Source organism: Phoenix dactylifera, chromosome 1 (assembly GCF_009389715.1).
Source record: "Phoenix dactylifera cultivar Barhee BC4 chromosome 1, palm_55x_up_171113_PBpolish2nd_filt_p, whole genome shotgun sequence".
Taxonomy (NCBI): domain Eukaryota; kingdom Viridiplantae; phylum Streptophyta; class Magnoliopsida; order Arecales; family Arecaceae; genus Phoenix; species Phoenix dactylifera.
Genome location: NC_052392.1, coordinates 16636047 through 16657728, shown reverse-complemented (window position 1 = coordinate 16657728; position 21682 = coordinate 16636047). Strand labels below are relative to the sequence as shown.

General features: G+C 36.6%; 1 protein-coding gene across 16 annotated transcripts; it reads left to right on the top strand.

The window, feature by feature from the left end:
- Window positions 1–1144: 1144 nt before the first annotated feature.
- LOC103695829 (RNA-binding protein 24-like) lies at window positions 1145–18357 on the top strand. 16 transcript variants are annotated; one of them, XR_005512522.1, is made up of 9 exons: window positions 1145–1744; window positions 1920–2043; window positions 9392–9521; window positions 10161–10213; window positions 10361–10598; window positions 12562–12686; window positions 12770–12862; window positions 16405–16510; window positions 16647–18357. XR_005512522.1 is itself a non-coding variant. In XM_039128153.1 (8 exons), the coding sequence occupies exons 2-8, from the start codon at window positions 1514–1516 to the stop codon at window positions 12790–12792; spliced, it is 924 nt and encodes a 307-aa protein (XP_038984081.1). In that variant the 5' UTR covers window positions 1145–1321; window positions 1493–1513; the 3' UTR covers window positions 12793–18348. The 16 variants fall into 16 exon arrangements, 3 of the variants coding, with proteins under 3 accessions (XP_038984081.1, XP_038984102.1, XP_038984094.1); XR_005512518.1 differs by having other exon boundaries at window positions 12770–16510; window positions 16647–16776; window positions 17886–18348; XR_005512523.1 differs by lacking the exon at window positions 16405–16510 and having other exon boundaries at window positions 16647–16776; window positions 17886–18347.
- Window positions 18358–21682: the final 3325 nt, after the last annotated feature.

The window sequence follows — 21682 nt, the reverse complement described above, 5'->3', positions numbered from 1 at the left end:
GATGAGAAATAAGAAAAAAAAGTAAATTATTAGGTTTAAATAACCAAAAGGGCCGATCTATACATTTCAGGACAGATTATATAAAAAATTTATCCAATTATGTAAAAATTAGTTTCTTGGACCAGATTGACATCTATGGGAGTTCCATTAGAGGAAAACAAATTAGACTTTATCCAGTCATGCCTTTTTTTCCCCCTAAACGAAGCTCACAATTATTGCGGAAATGGACTTTAGAATAATAACTATGTTAACTAGATAAATTAAGGCAAGTTCTTTTTGGTTGTAATTAGAGTTTTATGGAGTTAGAACTTAGAACTTAGCTTTACATGCTGTATAGATGCCGCTTTTTGGTTGCTTACGTATTTCAAAGTTGACTTTTCTAAAAGAAATGGAGCTAACCATAGCTAACTTACTATGTTAGACTTTACTAGCCACGGAAAAATTGCGAGCTTTCCTTGAATGTAAATGTTATTCTAAATTTCTAGCTCCATATGAGATGGGAATTGGTCCTCCATTGCAATCTTAGCTGCTGCATTAATAATTCCAACACTAAGTTACAACTACCTCAGATCTTGTGGTCAACCATGCAACAAAATAGCCGACAAAAGTTGGTTACTCGCAATGTAATTTCGTGGCAAGCCTTATCAAGGTTTTCATGATTGAACACTATTAGATGAGCCATGATCATCAATATATTTTAAAAAGAATAAGGTAGGCCCAATTGAGAACATTGAGAAGAGACCTGATAAATAAATTAAGAGCATGTTTGGTTAGAAAAAGATGGGATCAAAAGCAGGAACGTGAATGAATGATTTTCAATTTAGCTATTTGTTGGGAGAAATTTCATTTTCATTTCAAGTTTTGGAGAGAATGGAAATACTTTGATTTTTCGAAATATAATTCTGATTCTCTACTAATATTTAAATTTTAAATTTTAATTTTAATTTTAATTTTAAATTATGGCAGATTTATAAATAAAAATAAAATCAATAGAAGAAAGTAAGAAACCAGAGATGGCAGCCTACAGCTAATAATTAAAGCAAAAAAGGAGGGCCCACTCCCCCCTTGCCCGCCTCTCTAATCCTTCATTAGTTCCCTCCCCTTCGGCCTTCCCTCTATTTTTGCTTCAGTCGTCAGTCGTCACCTCTCTCTCTCTATTTACCAAAAAAAAAAAAAACCTCTCTCTCTCTCTCTCTCTCTCTCTCCCCTGAGGGCTTCTCAACATCTTCCCTTGCATCTTTTGAGAGCTTCTCAATCAATATCAAAACCCTTTCCGCCTTTGACCACACTATCCTTTATCCCTCCTTCCATCTCGATAAAGGTAGGGGTTTTGCTTTTTAAGCCAAAACTCCTTTCTTTTTATAACAAAGAGGTTCGTCCTAGGGTTTAATTGGCTTATCACGACATCGGCTGATTCCGCTCCTTCTTTATTCCCAATCTTTTCGCGATCAATTCTTCTTGCCCAAACGTCCTTCTTGGTTCTTGAATCAAGGTCTTTTCTGGGTTGTGTTCCATGGCCCATCACCCCGGCCCGCCGCTGGGGTCGGGATCGGGCTCCAGCTCCGGGCTCCACTTCTTGAATTCCCCCTTCGGCGACACCACCTTCACCAAGGTCTTCGTCGGGGGCCTGGCGTGGGAGACGCAGAGCGAGACGCTGCGCCGCCACTTCGAGCACTTCGGCGAGATCCTCGAGGCCGTCGTCATCTCCGACAAGAACACGGGGAGGTCGAAGGGCTACGGTTTCGTGAGTTTTTCTTTTCTTGATGTTTTGATGTTTCTCTTCTTTTTTTTTCGTTGCTTGATGCTTTTTCTTAAAAAGTCGACGTCTTGACTTATAAAGTGATAAAAAGATTTGATTTTTATGAGTTTAAGAGATCGCTGAATCTTCCTTGGGGTGATGATTTATGTGGAGGGTTTAGGTGACTTTCCGTGATCCAGAATCTGCAAGAAGGGCGTGTGCGGACCCGAGCCCTGTCATAGATGGGAGACGGGCGAATTGTAATTTGGCTTCGCTAGGGCGACCTCGGCCGGCTCCACCTTATGGTAGGTCTTTCCACATTGTAGTTGGATTTTGGGTGTAATTACTGATATAGCCATATCAAGATGTTTTAATTGCCACCTCTTGTTCATCACGTTCTCTCAACAATGACAAGACATATGATCGCAAAGCTTTCTTCATTCTTTTCTCATTTAATTCTTGGATCTTTGTCGGGATATGGTAATAGTTATGAAGTTTGTGATTTTTTGCCTTTAATGTGATCGGATGTTCAGGTGGGTCATCGATTTAGGGTTAATTTTGTAAGAACCTTTTTTCTTGTGCTGTATACCATGATAGATTCTGCAAATTCAAGCTAACAAACAATAATAAATTTTGGGCTTGTCCGCTACTGGAGCATATTTAAGTGTTGATCTGGATTTCTTTTGAGCTTCATTGTGTTTGCTTCCCTGTAATCAGCAATGTTGCACTTGCATTCTTCTACTTAAGCTAAGTTATATTTTAGTATGAAAACCTTGTATTTTATGCTGAAAAAAATGTGATGAAGTTCCTCTGTTATTTCTCAGTGAGTGTTGTGGTAATGCTCTAATGCCAACACACTGCAGCTTCAGATTTATAGATTTACACGAACCCGATACAGCTGTGTTGGATTGTGTGGTCCCTTCCAGCCTCCGATGCATTCTATCCACAGATGCTGTCGTTGTCTTTTTTGGACCAGAAACATCATAACCCCCTTATGATTCATTGGGCAATGGAAAGTGCCAGAGTCCTGCCTGTAGCAACTAGAGGGGCAGGGCATCATTATGACATTATTATGAACTAGTACATAATTAACTTATTTAAGAGAAATTCTGCTAATTGAATAGAGATTAGTGTATGACCCTCTTACTTAAAGAAAACACATAAGAAGATGGAAGTTAAATGGAAACATGGAAGCCTACTCAAGTGTTAATTATTACTTGAAAATAAAGAATAGTTATGCTTTGTGACATGTAACTATATTAGGAGGCACAGGGTGTTGAAGATGCAGTAAGCATTGAAAATGGAAGATTCCCAATCAATTTGTTTGTTATGTCTATTATGTTATATGACGATTATAAACCATCTATAGTCTATGGGATACAATGTTGAATAGTGAAGACACTTGAACATATTGAGGTTCATACACCGAAGAAAAATAAGAATACACATAAAAGAACATGCAATAAGAGAAGCTTAGGAGTATCATAGATGAAGGATGTACTGTGGACAAACCATTTGAAATCATTGAATTTGTTTGATATTAAAGAATAAATGGTTCCAAATCTTAATAAGGAACATGTCTTATATTTAGATGGAAAACGAGAAAGAGAGGGAGGCGGGTGCAAAACTAAGAAGACTTATAGGCAGATATCGTGAAGTGACATTTTTAAATTTTCCATTTAGATGATGACTTCATTTAGGAACCCAAATGCTGGAGTTGGATCTAGATATCTGAATCCAAGTATACGACATAGGTTGTATTTTATTTTATATATTATTTTTATCTTTTAACAATGATCCTAATATAAACATAAAAGGCATATTTTCATCAAACAAATTTTATTGATGTGCAAAATTTAGTAGATAATATATCTCTTTAAATATTTTGGCATACAAAAAATAGAAACCTAAAGATTTTATCAGAAAATTCTCTCCCTAACTCATTGTTTTTGTTCACCTCCATGCGTATTGTATAAGTAATATGAATGATATCAAGATATTAAAGAGCGAAGGTTATTAGGATATAGGGCATATCAAGTTCTCAAATTGGAATTGATTGTTGTATTTGCGAGCATGGATACACATACATGCTAGTACATGGACATGTATATCCCACTTGGGGCTTAAAGAGTAGAAATTGTTTTGTCTATACATTTTCTACTTGAATACCGGTATTGAAATTTTCATATTAAAATATAATTATATTGTGAACTTATTTTAGAATGGCAATATATTTGAATTTAGTGCTAGCGATCAATTGAATTTTAAGTAGTTGTATAGTCTTAATAATGTATTAGCTGTTCACTTTTAATGGGAGATCCAGATGAATTTGTGTTTCAAAATATAATCTCCAGATATCAATAAAGTCAAGAAATTCTTTATTAGAAAACACAACATTATTAATGTTAAGTCAGCATCCTTTTTTTTTGGGATGCATTGGCCAAGGTAGTATTTACAAGATATTGTATCTTTGAAGCAAAAGGAGATTCTGATTAATCATTTCTGCCTGATGTGGGCTTGATTTGGTTAGTTATTGATGTTATTTCCATTATAGATGGTCTGATGAGATTCATTATAAGGAGGTATCGGCCTCATTGGAACATGAATCTATCTTAGTAGTTATAGAAAGAAACTGTATTCAGATAGGAATTTCACAAGGTACAAAGCTGATGTCAAACTATGATGTTGGCCTCTCTCTCACACACTGGCATGCTCATGGGATTCCCCGAATGGTTCTTTGCAAACTAAGTTAGGTGTGATTTCTTTCTTATAGCTAGTTATATAATGGAAGTCTCACATGGAAAGGTGACAGGTAGATTTCATATTTGAGCAGTAGGAGAGCTACAAATGTGTTACCTTTTCATGTGAGATTTCCATATCAAAGATAGCTCAAGAAAAATAGATGATGAGGCTACCAAGAAATGTCTGGTGGATTCCTAGAGAGAAGTGTCCTGAATAAATTGAAGGTTGAAAATAATTGCACTAGGGAATTTGTGCCATGATGACATTGCAGAGAACTTTATGGGGGGTTATGGATAGGGCTAGAGGTGGGCTTGGGCCTGCTTGAGGCCTGTCAGGCCAGGTCGACATCAAGTCGGGCTTTGGTCCAGTCTAAGAATGTTCAAGTTGAACTTGGTTCTAAAATGAAGGCCCAATTGAATTTTAGGCTGAGTTTAGATCAGTGCTTGGCTTGGCCTGAACCCCAGCCCGATTTTAGGCCCAAATCCCGAGCCCAAAACCCAACTCGAGTCATAGATCCACAAAGAGGGGTTGGGTGCAGGGAATCACCGTGGTTTAAAAGGAAGGAAATAATTACATGTCATTTTGAGTAGGTTTAGTAAGTGGCCATCCTTGTGAGAAAGATTAGGAAAGTGGGAACCCATTGGAGTAATGGCCATGAGTGGAGTCCATAGCATTCTGCGAACAAGAACTGGTAGATGGAATATGTAGAATACTTTTAGGATTCAGAACTATCTCGCTTGAATACATTCACTTACATACATATGTTACATGCATGCGTGCGTGCGTAACTGATTTTTCCTAGAGGAAATATAAATCATAAAGAGAACTACATTGATCAAATTTGCAATCGGTGGTAATATCCTTAAGCTTGTATTCCTAGATCTAAAGCATGAAAAACAAGGAAGGCTTGGAACTTATATTAAACTCCATTTATCATGATTTTTTTAATTTAAATTAATTAAAACATCGAATAAACTCAGCAAGATTCTAAAAAGTACCGATGTTAAGTCCCACTTAAATTTAATCTAAATTCATTCACTTCAGCTGGGCAAATCTTGTCCAGGCATCCCCTTGAACCTAAGTTTTTAGGGCGTTTTATTTCTACCATTTAAAATGTTCTTACAAAAAGAAGAAGCCAAAAGCTAGGTTTTCTAGCTCCTCCTAAAAGCACTTTTTGACTTGTCTTCTCGAAAGCACTTTTCAGATAATTTTATGTAACATTCATTTTTTTTAGGAAGTGTTTTTTTTTCTTTAAAAATTGCAGAGCTCCTTTTTTTAAGCAATGCCAAACACACCCTACGCAATGCTTGCATGTCATCACAATTGTTCTATCCATAGTCGTTAAAACCATTATAATTGGTTAGCCTTGGAAGATTTTTTTATGAATAAAAATAATTGCTGATATAATGGCTAAATTAGACATCAAATGTGAGATAGTGGACAAAAATGTTAAGACAACAAAGATAGTTTGTTATCACTGCTCGCATAATAAAATAAATGAAATACATATTATCAATTGATATGGTTATTTGATTGAAAAAATTATTTTAATCAGACAAACAATGAAATTGTCAAATCATGTCCATGTTCCTATTTTATAATGGTCGTTCTTGCAGGATAATGGCTGTTTTCAAACATCAGTGGTTAAGTGTATAACATAAGATGAGCCTCCTAAGCTATTGTAACGACCATTATTAAAGTTATAGAAACTGCTACTTTAAATCATGCCTTGGACTCTGCTCTCATGCTCCATCATTGGGTTTTTGGTATCTCACAGCAGAGATTAACAATAATGCCTCACATAGTTGTGTATCCACAAAAAACTGGGGTTGGCTTATCAATGATAACCATAACCCAAACCATGCTACCTTGTCCCAAAAAATTGGGGTTGTCTTTATCAATTCTCATTTGCCAAGCATTCCTATTAAGTACACCTTTAAATCCATCTTGTCAAAGATTAATGGATCACTAAACAATTTGTATATGATCTTGTTCACCACCTCTACAAATGTCTTGCAGACACTCCTCGTAAATTATCAACCGTCGGGCTTTTTTGCTAGTTGATTCTTTGACAAGTGGTTGTTCAATAAACAAGTTGTCTACGATGTGACTTTATATTCTTGAATTCTCAGCCTGACGATCTTCTATAATGATACTTTTTCCTTTAAGCTGTAAAGATAGTGCAAGCTAGTTTTAATCTAAACTACAAAAGCTTAATTGATGTTTGACACAAATCTTATTTCAAGAGGGCCAAAAAAACTCATCAACTCGTGGGTATCTCCTTGTTCGTAAGTCTGTGTATCAACATGGTTTGATCTGTTATTTTGTTGGGTCTAATTGCAGCTGACATCTATAATAATGTCGAAGAAAAACCAGAAAAGATGCTTTAATAGATGAATCTTGTTGCTTTGACACCAAAGTTGTGTGAATGGAATCTTCAAAAAATCATCTGCAATATTGTGGATCTGATTTGTATTAAAATTTTAGTGGAAAATGTAGAAAGAAATACAATGTTCGCATCCACGACAAGGGAAAAGCCTGAAGGTCAAGATTCCTTTACCCAAAGCACAGGGTTGTGAAAAGGAAAGCCTGGAGTATTCATCAAATCTTCTCAAACTTCATTATTCCTCCCAAAGATACTAAAATAACAAAAAATAAACATAAATTGTTCTAGGTAATGTATATATACTTGAACTTATTTAATCTTCATTTTGTTAGCTTTAAAAACCATGTCTTTATGTTTTAGTTATGTTTTAATCTTCAAATTTTTTCAGATAAAAATCTTCTAGGTGCTGATATCCATGACCTAGGTTGTATCCTTGAGCTGAGAGTGAGAATATGGAAGAAGGAGAGATGGGAAAGAGACCAGAACCAATAATTCAATTAATTTTGAATGCTTTCTTCGCCGTTGCATTGCTATGATTTAATAGTGGAGACTGATACCATTATTCTACTCTCCGTGATCAATCCATTAAACTGTGGGGCATCTCATTCATCGGTTATAGATATAGTGATTGTCTGTGGTAGAATAGTGGTCCATCAGAACTTCAGAATTATGATCAAAGGTATCAAAGGGTTTATGCTTTCTGACAATCTTTGGCTTTGAATCAATGATGGGACCCATGCTGCTCCACTTGTGGTTGTTCAACTGCTAAATTTTCATCTTCTAGACATCTAGTTTAAACTATAAGGTAGCTTTTGGTTGTAGAATATATTTTGGAAGGGGTACCATTTTTGCTATTGTAGTTATAAACCTATTCTGTGGAATAGGACTCTTTTGGCATTTGGCTGGATGGATAAGTGTAGGGAATAAGGGGCATTTAATGTTAGATTTCATGATTGTTTGAATTTTATCATGAAGACCAAATTACCCTTCCTTTTTTTTTGAGTGTTTAGAGATTGGATAAGGGCAAAAATTAATTAGAAGGTGCAATAAGCTTCCCCTCTTTCACGGTATAAGTCTATTCCATTAAAATGGTGGGATAGAGTTATGACTTGTGAGCTCACTGTAGTCCCACACAGTATAAGGTCCTATTCTCCATCCCATTTGGTAATTGGCAGGATATCCCGCCACTTTTGGGGGGGATATCTCCTCACTTTTCTCCATCCAAACACACTCTAGCAGACATCTAGTTATCCATCTGATCTTTGACCACAAAGATACTGGATGGTTCTCTATCATCTCCAAACAATTTTCACAGAGGACTCTTTACAAAGTGAATGTTCAGATTTTAGTGTATCTATGTATTGTGAAGAATTCTAGATTCTAGAGGAAGTCCACCTGTCCACTGTATCAGTACTATAAATTCCATGATATTGTTGTGCCATCTAATCTAGCTTTTATCTATCTGGTTGCAACAGTCGTTCATGCATTGTCATGACTCATCCTACCCTTGAAGCCTCTCATGTTGTTGCTCTAAAATCATATCAGTGTAGGGATTCTTTTGGGGGTGGTTAAGATTTGAAATTTATCTCATATTTCTAAAAGCTGTAAAAATCTGAAAAATAAATTTATTTTTTGTCAGAAAAATCTATATGAGGAATAGAATCCATGCTTCACAGGGGATTGTGTCCATAACTTGAGGCAAATCCTGAAGCCCAAGAGAGGGAGAAAAGGGACGGAGGACGAAGCAGAAAAGGCACAAAAAGTGATGATTTTGTTATTAAATTAAAATTATTGATTCTCTTCACCTTTGATAACTCTATACATGACAAACAATTCTGAAGATCATACTGATTCGCATCCAAGTGTTTCTTGATAAAATATAACCAATGACTTCATACACCGTAAAATTCAGAGAATCATGAAATCTTTATGCAGAAAGCCAAAAAATTCAAAGGATTAGCCTTGACTAAGTAGCATTTTGACCCTCAACTGGTATATTGATTTCCTAAGACTCAAATTCAGCAAAAAAAGGAGAAGAAAATAAGCATTTTATTTTTTTAAAAAAGAATGTCAAGATTAAACTAAATTTAATCCATAGATGGCATCATTAGCAATTTATTTTTGAATGGCATAGTTAAGATCTGGTGTTCTGTATAGCATTCCAATGCTAAAAAAGGAGGGAAAAAAACTTTTATCTTTCAGTAGTTGGGAAAAAAATTCTAGTTTAAGGAAAAGAAAAATATTATTGCAAGATTTTATTCCTCCAAAACATGGAACAATATCTTATCCATAAAATCTGGCTTAATTAAAAATTTCTTGTAGTTATGGAATATAGTTTTCACCTTTTTAACTTACAAGAACTAAGATTTGTTAGCATCTCATCAGCTTTTGCAGTGACAGCTGAAGGATATATAAAATGATTAGATCAGATTCGTGTTATATATGTCCTTTGCTTTTCATGAGTCTCCTTTTTGTACTCTTGTGATGTGATCATTGTTTCTTCTGCTCTGACTTCTCGTATGTAGCACGCCTAAGGCCATTGGGCCCTTGCTTTGGAGGAGTTCCAGTTCCCCGGGGGGCTTACATAGGAAGTTCCACTTATCACCAAGCATTTCCATACGACTACCAACAAGCTATTTCATATCCACCATATGCGTAAGTTGACCTATGAAATCTTGCTTTGCTACAAGATTATGTTCAAAATATAAATTCTGCTTAGATATTGATATTTGGATTTGAACAGCCAATTCAGCTTATCTTCCTCAAACCTTAGCATGCTATCTCCATAAGCAACACTTTCTGAGGTTTTTGGGGTCAAGGCTTGATGGTATGGTTATTGTAATATCATGCTAAATTTAGAATGTTGTGACCAAAAACTACAAAAGCCAGATAACCGAACAAATGATAGAGTATTATGAACTTAGATCTTAACACATTGGTAGTGAATGAGATTGACATCTGAAATAAGTTTTGAAGCTTGTGTATAGAGTTTGTAAATAATATAGAAAAACAGAAGCAGGAAGTTTGGACTGTTAAATTTTACACAAGTCGGTGACAGGCTGGGTGTCAGGTTTAAGCTTAGATGAAAAATGATGACCACAGACTGAAGCAATTTCTGACAATTAATTTATTAGAGGACAGGTGAAACTTCACTCCTATTCATATAATGAGAATTTAAATAGAAATAGATTAATTAAGTTATTTATTAGTGTCCTTTTCTTTTCAAGAAGTCTATTCTTTAAATATAGTTGGACTGCATACAGATTCTGAAAATTCATGTGTTGACGTCGATAGGAATACCACTGACAAAAAAAATTCTCAAAAGGAATTACTGGTTCCTTATGCAGGTATGCAACATATGCACCTGAGTACATCTATCCACAGGTTGTGAATGCTAATTTCAAGTTTTCCACATTTTTTTCTTCTGGAATATAAAGTTTGGAAGTTGTTCTTCTACTCTGTTTAACTTGATTGCAATCTTATATTGTTTGCAGAATGTTTATACTCCTTACACAGGACACCACTATGTTCAAGTATATGGTGTTCCTGGAGCAGTAAACACAGCAGTTTGCCAATATGGGCAACTTGGCCAGCCACTTTCTGGTGGACATGGTTATACGGCAGTTCAGGGCTACACTGTGCCCAGGCACCATCTATTGCAAATCAGTGGGCCAAATGTCAGTGGAGGAACAACTGCGCCTTTACCTGCAATTCAGTCACCATATCCTGCAGGCAAGCTTTCTGAACAGGAGTTCTATATTTGGTTCACTTTTGCAGCTGCTAATCTATATAACCAATGTTAAGAGTGTAAAGGAGCAAAGTTACCAGCTGTCTTGATAACATGAATGTGTACATTCTTGTATGCACATTTAAAATTTCATCTGCAAGTGTGCAGAAGGGAGGTGGTATGGGTGTAAAAGGAGACATGATGATCATAAAGTAATTACCAGTAGGATTCGGCCTATGATTATGTGACTATCAAAAGCTAAATCCTTGGTTTATGCAGATCAGACTGAATCCTTACTTACCTTCCATTGAGAGAATCTCATCCCCCCCCCCTCTTCCCTCTTTCCTTCCTTCCCTTCCCCCCCTGCTTTTGACAATTTCACCAAGAGCAAGCACTGTAGATTACCATTTGCTTCACCGCTTTTCATCAGATATGTTCATGCTGTCTTTAATCAATTCTCCATTACTTTTAATTGTTTTTAGTGCAATTCCAGATCTACTTTCACAGTCCCTTTCTTTCGAAGTGGCATTGCCAAAAGTCGAATCAAAGGCTTTACAGGGAGGGTTCGGAAAGGATCTGATCATAGATAGAGACTGAAACCAATGTGCAGGGGTAGGATCGGATGCAGCCAAGTGGATCATTTGATTTAGGCAATACCTATGTGATTTTAAGTCCGGTAGCAAAATCTGCTTCTACGCTGTCCTGCGAACTCAAAGGCAATTTGTGCTCAGAAAAAGTCAGCCTGAATCTTAATCTTCGTATTGCCTCTTCTATTGTCTCCTTTTTTCATTTTACTCTGAATCATGGAGACAATGGATGAAATTCAGGCAAGATAGACTCCAAAGATCCGGCCCAGTCTCAAGAGCTCTATCTCCATCAAAAGTCGTACGTGCTATTGTCTTTTTATATTCTGTATGTAAGTCTCATATTGCTTTGACCTTAACATTTTCACCTACCATAGTAAATATTTTAGGTCCATACAGTATTGGTGGCCATACTGTTGTTGCATAAAAATTTCCGTTCAGTCATGCATGATGCATGTATGGATCTCTCCTGGCCAATAAATCGTAAAATTTATAGAGCATATCAGTACTAGAGTGCATAACATTTGTGCACTCAGTTTTAAATGTGTAAACCCTAGATATTAATTTGCTTCTCTAGACTGATGCTTGAATCATGGCATTCAAGTGCCTAATTTTGTTATTCATTGTTCAATCATGTCATCATTTAGTACTTCAATTATTAGCTTGAGTTTCTTTCAGTGATTGGCTATCAACCTAAAGTCAATGTTTTAGGTTATTTTTTCTGCTGTGGGGACCAGTGTTATTGATGTTACTAAGGAGCGAATACGTAATGAGGTGTAGGGGATGAACCAATCAAGAACAAAATAGAGAGCTAATTGTGATGCATATTAGGAACAATAATTTGAGAATAGCAAGCTCTTGGCAAGGAATGCTTCTCGATTCTTATTGAAGAGTCTAAAAAGAGGAAGGGAAAATCTATGCATACATGAATGGAGTTGTGGACAAGGATTACAAAAGCTTGCTATAACACGGAAGGTAACCCTTAACAGGAAAGATTGGTGACTAAGGACTGAAAAAGGTGACCTTAAATGATGTGATCTTGCACTTGTTTTGTAATTTACAGAGCTTTATATTCCTTTATGGTATACAGTGGGTGAACTTGAATTTATCTGGGCTGGTCCTGGTATTTAGTTGTCTTGAGCTGTATATATTTTATGCTTTCTTGTAGTGCTCCTGCATCATATTTGCTTATAATATTAAACCAAAGCTAGCCCACTATTCCATATATTTTGACCATTATTTTTATCTTTGATTAAAAATGACTCAGCACTTTTCATTTTAAACAAGGAAAAGACAAAAAATTTAATAATGATGCATATTGAGCTGGCATTTGGTCATTGCATTTTCTTTTTAAAAACAATTATGATTTAGCTGAACTTTTCAGGAATAGGGGCACCAATTCCAGCTCAACAACAATTCATTGTTCCTACGCATTCACGACAGTTCATGCAGGGCAGTTGTTCAGACCAAACAGCAGGTTAAGGAGTATCTGTATGATGGCATCTCAAGGTATACTTCTCATTTGAACTGTTTAACAATGTTTTCTTGATGTCCTTATGAGCTGATCGTAGATCACTTTCTGTCTCTATCAGATATCCTTAGATTGCAGGACTAAGAACAGCACTACTGCTACTTGAGTGGCATGCTTGTCTTGCCGTGCAAGCTGTCATCTTTGCAGGCTAGAGGTTGGTTTGATTCTTTCATACAATTTGTGCCCGAAGATATAGGTTTATGGTTCATTGTCTTATTGACTTATGAAAATCATATAATGCAAACTATTCTTGTCTCAGAAAATTCCTTTACCATCCTTCTTTTCTTGTAAGACAATAATAAAATGCAAAGTTAGCACTATGATGAAATTTATTTGGCAAGGAATCATTTCCAAACAATAAATAACCTGTACTTCATATGTCTGGGCAATCGTGCAGTTCTACTGCCAATGATCCTTTTAGAAAATGACACCGATGATAGATTCCATAAGAGATGTGCTACCTTTTGGCTGAATTATTTTCTTGATAACCCTACAATCATGAATGAAAAGCCAGTTAGGGGGGGGGGATAATAGAATGAACAGGACAACAGTCAGCAAGTACGACAATCAATAATCACTAGTTTGGCTGAATCAATGGCTGAGAATGGAATTCTAGAGAAAATTTAATCAAGAATATTGATTTGATCATCTAGAAGAGACAGCCTTTCCTGTACCCTTCGCACCTATTTTTTACACCATTTGTTCGTTTTCATTTTTCTGGAGCCAAAAAGCTAGATGTCAGAACTAAAACAATACAAAGTTATATATATTATCCTTTTTGGTTTCAGCCTAAACCAACTGCAAGAGGTCAAAAATAGTTTCATCTGTCCAAAAAAGAGTTGTCAATTGTACCAACCCCATTTTGGTAAGTTTCAAGATTGGGTTTTTGAGAATATAAAGTTGCAATCTCAGCCTAAAACTGGGTCAACAAGCTTACAATATCCTGTGGTAGTTCAGGCTCGCATGGCCAAAGGCTTACCCATTAAGGTATTCGATCAAACATTTAGCATATAATTTCCAGTCAGATCCTCTTTCTAATGCATGGCTTGACAAAGTGCTCCTTGGTAACAACTAATTAGGTGAACCTGGATTCTATATTTGCAATCCAATCAGCTATTCTCAGCTATGACTTCCACTCTCATCTTGCAAGACAGTTTCATATCAAAACCCTTAACCTTAATCTTGTTTTGCTCTCTTAGTTACCCTTTTCAGCTACAAAACCAGCAGCTTAATTGATTGCTTCCAAAACTTGGCATGACTACGCCATAAACAGATTTCAATTTAAGTGGAATTCCTATACAGATTCTTATGAATGACAATAATAAAAAATGACTGAAAAGTATAAGTTAGAAGAAGTTTTGCTTGAGTTGGCGACTTACGCTCTAGTCACACCGGTAATCAGCGAGCTCAAAAAAGTTAAATGGGACCTTACTGAGAGTAAGGAAAAAAACTGATTAAGACAACATCAGGACCTAGGATGTTATCATACTATATATGGTATAATAACATAATATGTGGTACTATAACCAGCACAACGACACTACTATGATGAAATATAATACGATCAATATATGTTTTGCTGTATATAATATAAAAGGAATTGAGATTTTATTTATTATGGAATATGATATTTCAGTGTTAAAGGAACTGAGATTTTATTTATTATCGTGGTTCTTTTATTAAGTATATAATAGAGAATCCATTATAATATTTTTCAAAATTTTAATGATTGAAATTTTAGTATTGGCCCCTTCTCCCCCATTGGTCAAAGTTGTCTCTGCCACTGTCTATAAGTTGACTAAATGCAATCATCTAAGCCTTTTTTTTTGCTGAACTGGATGATTCATACAATTCTAGTACGGATACATCCAAAAAGGTCAAAATACAGCATATTCCGGAGCGCACTACATAGCTCACTCCAACCCAAAGGGTAGCTCCGGAGTGGTTGGCCACGTATGAGGCCACCCAGTCTGCAGCCTCGTTGGCCTCTCTATAGACGTGCTTAGCCGGAAAGCCCATCCCACCACCAACCATGGCTTGGATGTCTCGAATCAAGGGGTGACACTCGCCCACACCGCCAACGATCCGTTGAACCCATTCAATGATCGTAGCCGAATCCCCCTCAAGCAGTACTACATTAGCCTGCAACACACATCGAGTATAACCTAGACCGGCCCATGTCGCCCTCAGCTCAGCCTCCGGGACTGAGGTGTCAAAGATCTAACAGCCACCAGCCGCAATCATCATGAAATCTGGGCCTCTGATAACAAAGCCAGCATGCCCCCTCCTGCCACCATCCAGCACACTCCCTCCTGCCACCAGCTAGCACACACATCCATTGTAATTAATCTTGAGAAAACTCGGGGGTGAGGGCTACCAGGTGAAGAACACCATCCGAGATGCTACACGAGCAGAAGTAGAGCCCCAGGTGCTCCGAGCTATCAAAGGTTCATCCAACAAATCCGCTTGACTAAGCTCCGCCACCTGACCCCGGGCTTGTTCCACAACAAACCCCAGAGAAGAACAGCTTTCGCCAAAGATCCAGGCCAGATCTAATAAGATCTAGGGCCTTCAATATATTCCTCTTGCATCATGTAATACTCTTTAACACAGGTAAATTGTGTTTTCTATCCGCCTTTTAGAAGTACTTGAATCTATTGTTCATTTAACTATTGTTTTCTTTCTAACACTTATTGTAAACTCTATTCCCTACTGTTGTCTTTAAACACATCTATTACGCGTATCTTGTATGACACTTGTGTATCTAGAACTTATGCACCTACCATCGCATACCCTATAATATAATACATTTTTACTGTTCCATGCAATCTGGACCATTAGATACTGCTTGTACATTAATTATCCTCATCTAAAAGGTTTGCTCGCACTATCATCTTGAAAGCATGATGGCCGGAAGACATCTTAACTTCCATTGAAATGATCAATAATACACCTGGTCTCACCTTAACTTCGATTGAAAGTTTGCTTGCACCGTCATCAGTGGTGTCATCTTGTATTTACATGCTGCTCTCAAATTTTGTTAGATAGATGATTGTGGTTAAATGTTGCAAGTTGTCTGTAGTCATGGTCACCCAGAGATACCACAGTTGCCATTGAATCGCTCCGGTGGATGGAGCCGAAAAGCACAAGAGTTTGAATGCTCTTGCCTTGCTGCTGTCGTGTCTGTAAATCCTTGTGCCCTGCCAGAACTTGTGATGACTGGTGGAGTCTGGGCTGATGGATGCCGGAATTGGGTTCTGGCAACCTATATAGGAACATGCTGTAAGTCAAACCATATATCCAAAAAGATTCTTTTGAGCGCCAGAGCGCTAATCTGGTTATATAGTCTTTCTTTGTGGTTCCTGCGATTAATCAGTCAGATTGCATAATTGTTGTCATGTGGACAAAGATTAATGATGTCAGTGGGGTTGGTCATTGTGTAGCTAGCCTTACTAAACTGATGCAGCGTTCATTTGGTTTCCAAATAAGCAGCTTCTGGGCAACCATAAGGTACTGGTTGCTTATTTTTTTTCTCACATCTTTAAGGATGTCTTACCTCTTGCCATTTGATGAGCGCTGAGGGAATTTTTTGTGGAAACATGTTACCATGGTTGTCATCATATTTTTCGCTCAAGTTGGAAATATTATATAAAAAGCTACTGGAATTGTGTTCTTATGTCAGTCCTTTGCAAGCAGACAGGTTACTCTTTACAGGTGAAGAGCCAAGGATGGTGCCGGTGAACAATTCATCAAATTGAATATATATTCATTCATGCATGCTTTCTGTTGGAAGGTCTAAGATGTGGGTTCTGATTCAAGTCAATGTGGTTCTTTTTCGTTAATTATTATATTATCTTACATGTGTTTTAGAACTGGTTTATCAGTTTTATAAGTTAGCAGAACTAGTTCAGACAATCATTCACTTTTAAGTTATGCAGGTTGGAGAATATATGTGGAACAGAACCAGCCAGACTTGTTCAGATAAATCATTACATTTTCAAGTTATGCAATTTGGAGAGTTGGGCAATGATTCAGAGTAACTCGCCAGGCGAAACAAGGACAAGAAAGGTCTTGCCTAACTTTGGACTGCTGGTTTTGATCTGTTGCTCACTTCTGGGCTGAAGAGACCTGATGAAATATTAGTTGCTTTTGCTGACATGAGAGGTTGAATTATGATAATTGCAGTGTTACGTCCCAAAACCATCACTTGGTTCAGCCATGGGATGTGGCCGCAGAACCCCTATGCAAGATCATAGGGGGTATGCAAGGGCTACATATCTTGGCAGTATTGGAGATCTGGGAGAAAGTGTGGTTGCCCATACAATCTAAAAAAATAAAGGAGAAAATTATATGATACTTCTACAACTTAAGGCCAATCTCAAAGATATCTTCTTGACTTTAAAAAGTTTCAAATGGATCCCTCAAATTTGCAAATTACTCTAAAGTAATTTTGTTGTTCATCTCCATTAGTGGAGCAGCATCATGCCAATTATATCATGATCAAATTGCCCTTTCAATTATAAAAGGATCTTATTGCAAGACTCATCTTTCTTCGTGCAAATCCACTGTCAGATCATCCATCACACAGATCTCAAAGCAATCCAAATTTTTTATTCATTCATCTGCACAGATCTCAAAGCAATCAGTGCATGACTAGTATCATTCATTCATCTACACATATTATAAAACAATTAGTAGATGATTTAGATTATTCATCTGTCTACATAAAATCAAAACAAATGCATAGATTATTTAGATTATTCATCCTTTTGCATATATTTCAAAGCAATAAGTGGATGATCAGAATTATTCATCCACCTATATAGATTAAGGCTGCAAATGAGTTGAGTTAATCTGTGACCCGAGCCACTTAGACCCGACCTGACCCTATTGGAGGATTCGTGGGGCTGGGCCGGGTCCTAAAATTGGACTTGTTCTATTTTTTGTTTGGATTTAGGTTTACTAAATTTAGACCCAATCCGACTCATTTGAAATTTGGATAATTTTAGATTTTCAATCCTATGATTTGTCCCGCCCCGTCCCCTTGCGAGTGGGTGTATGAATGTGTTTAAGCAATTTGCAAGATCTTGTGAAGCATCAACTATGTACAGTGTACTTTCTGAATCAAGTTAATCAATGTACTGGAGATTGAAGTGCATTTGTTCACCCAAATGCAGATGGTTTGGAGGAGTCCTTAGCAATCTGCTGCCTGAATATGCTGTGCATGTTTTATTTGAAGACCTAAACGTACGAATCTGCAGTTGTAATTTCTCTGCAAACCATTCTCCTGGTAAACCTCTGATATTTTGGTGTTGCAGTTGTGGCGGCATTATTGTAGTTATACCTTGGGATGCTGTCCGTCCCTTTTCCCATGTTTCTGTTCCTGTTTTGAAGGAAAGCTTTAGTGTTCTATGATCCAACTAATCATTTGTCTCTGTATTTGGATGTGCTGCCAGAAATGTTTCTTCGCCATCCATCATTTGAGCTTGTGTAACATTGCTATGTAATTACACGTATGTCACGATCTTTACCGTATTTCCCTCTATAATGTGGTTGTACTCTTGTTGCTTGTTTGTGGCACAGAGATGGCACTGTATTGTTTGAAGTTGGAATCAGTTTTATAGTTATGGTAGTTTTGCATATTGTTCTCTACTTATGTCAATATTTTTTACATAGGAGGTGATACAAAATGCTTCTACTCTTACAATTTTCGCTACAGAATTCACATGTTCTGGACTTTATGGTTGCCATTTTAAATTGAACTATATCGTTATTTCTCGAACTAGACCGGACCTAGACCCGAATTTTTTGGGTCGGGTCTAGGTTATACATAGACTTGACCCGATCCGAATGACCCGTTGGGTCAAAAATTGTAGCCAACCCGACCTAATCTTATATTGGGTTGAGTCTGAGTCTAAAATTAAAATTCGAAAAAAAAATTGGTTCGGTTGGGGTTACTCAAGATCCGACCCGATCCGATTCATTTGCATTTCTAATTCAGATATTCATCTGCTTACATAGATTTTAAAGCAAACATATATAATCTAGATATTAATTCATTTGCACAAATCTCAAACCAACTATAGTGATCTAGATATTCATCTATCTGCATAGATCTCAAAGTAACCATAGATCATCTGGATGATCAGATTCTTAAAGAAATCATGGACGATCCAAATATTCATCCATCTACACTTATTTCAAAACAATCACACGGATAATCTAGATATCCATATGTACAGATCTCAAAGCAAATGTAGATGATCTGATATCCGCTTGCGCAGATCTTAAAGCAACCACGAATTATCCAAATATTCATTCACTGCACAGATCTCAAAGCAACTACGAATAGTCCAAATGTCTATCCGTCTGCATAGATCTCAAAGCTATTAATGGATCATCCATGGTTGCTTTGAATCTATACAAGTAGATGAATATCTGGATGATCCATGATTGCTTTGAATTTATGCCAGCGGATGAATAATCCTAGTCATTCGCTGATCACTTTGAGATATGTGCAATAGATGAATATTTCGATCATCTATGGTGGTTTTGAGATTTGTATAGGTGGATGAAAATTTGGATCATCCGCGATGGCTTTGACATCTGTGCAGGCGGATGAATATTTGGATCATATACAATTGCTTTGAGATCTGTGCATGCAGATGAATATTTGGATCATCCATGATTGCTTTAACATCTATGCAGATGGATGAATAATCCTAATCATCCACTAATCGCTTTGAAATCTCTATAGAAGGATCAATAATCTTGATCATCTATGCATTATTTTGAGACTTGCTGGTGCATTGATAATTTAGATCATTCATTAGTTACTTTGAGATCTATGCAAGTAGATGGATTATCCTAGTCATGTACTGGTCGCTTTGAGATCTATGCAAGTGGATGGATAAAGGAGCTTGGAGCACTTTGAGATCTATGTGATGAATAATCCAAATATTCATCTGCCTACATAGATCTCTAAACAATTAATAGATGATTGGATTATTCATCCATATGCACATATCTTGAACAATTCAATTATTCATCCATTTATATAGATTTCAAATCAACTGCATGAATGATCCGAATATTTATTCGCCTACACAGATCTCAAAGTGACTATGTGGATGATTTGGATTATTCATCCATCTGCACAGATCTTAATGTTGGAATATGCTAAAAGAGAAGAAGGGCATTATCATCAATTGAAATGGCAGACTAATGTCGTCTGATGGTCATGGTCAGAAAGTCAAAGAACCAATTTGGAACGGTTTGCAAACGTGAGAAACCCATTTGAAACTTTTTAGAATCGATGAGATGTCTTTGAGATTGGCCCAAAGTTAAGAGGGTGTCTTTGCAATTTTTCCTAACAAAAAAAAATAAATAAATCAACCATGTAGTTTAATCATTGGGTATTAGAGATGTGCTGGTTACTCTTTTGCTAGACTACAATTCCCAAACTATCAAGTACTAAGCCTTCTGCACCTTTGAAAATAAATAACAAAATAGTAAGAGCCAACAGCTTAGAAAGGATGTATTAAAATCAAATACATGTATTTATGATGAAATCACATTCCAACTACCTTATAATTATTGTCTAAACAAACTGATACACATAAATGCATCACATATTATCTACATAGTCATTCTCTTCAAAATGATACATCATATATCATCAATAGTTATTTTATTCCATAGTGATTTCAAATAACTTATTTGTCATTTTCTAATAAACCCAACCCGGATGCGACAACGGATATCTTTTCATCTTTAGGGTAACCCTGATCATGTTTCTTGCCTATGATAGGGTAGCTGACAGCGTTCCATAGCTTAGAGTCTACACTCATCCAAGCAGTTCACTTGCACAAATCAAATATTTTATTTTCAGTTTTTAGACTAACCACAATCATGTTTTCTGTTGTTGATGAGGCAATTGATAATAACATGGTTAGTTCAAAGCACCACACTCAATAATTCAGTTATGCAAGTCTCAATTATGTTAATGTTATACATCTACTAAAAGAATGCAATAATATTATCATTTTCTCTGCACAATTTACCTTCTATAATATGCATACATATATCAAAATACAAATTAATTTAAGGAAGCATGCAAAAAGAATCCTTACAAATTATTTTTCTTAATTGTTAGTATATAATGCATATATCTATAAAATATCTATGATTGTGTAGGTAATTGTGTACAGAAATCTTTATCTCTATCAACGACAAAATTTAGATAACGTGTTTATCAGTTCGAGTGTACGCCTAGTATGTCTAATTAATTTGACATCAATATAGAACCAACTTGTTTTTGATCAACCACCAACAATATTAATTAATTAATTTTTAATTTTCTAATTTTGAAGTCTTAATATCCCAGTTTCCTTTAACCCTAGATTTTCTTATCCTACCCTAATTCAAAATTAAAATAAATAAAGAGATAGGATTTTCCTCGATTTAAAGACTAAAGTGTAAAATCTCTTGCTGCTGGATGTTTGCTTGTCTGGATGATTACACTTCTACAAAGCTGAGACCAATAATCAGAAAAAATTATAGGCTGATTACAATCAATTATAGAAAAATATGAGAGAAAGTGAGATAAGGCCGCCAATGTAACAGTGTCAAGCAGGTAGGTTAGGAGGTTGGGGATGCCTGATGAAGGTTGATATGATAGAAACTCCGCCGGAGTCAACCTGGGGTCCACGGAGAGAGTATGAGGCCGTCCATTGGGGTCTATTGAAACATGTAGGAAGAGAATGTGAGGAGAGTTGAGGGAGAGAAAGAGAGAGCCTGGTACATGGAGAAGGGGAAGGGCCTTCATGGTTCTCTCATAATAGAAAAAGAAGAAGAGGGGAAGGGCGTGACGGTGGTGCGCAGCCGTCGGAGAGCGGTGGTCAATGGTGACAATGGGCGGCAATGAGCAACCGATACTAAAGAATGAGGAAACCACACGTCGGTGATAGGGAAT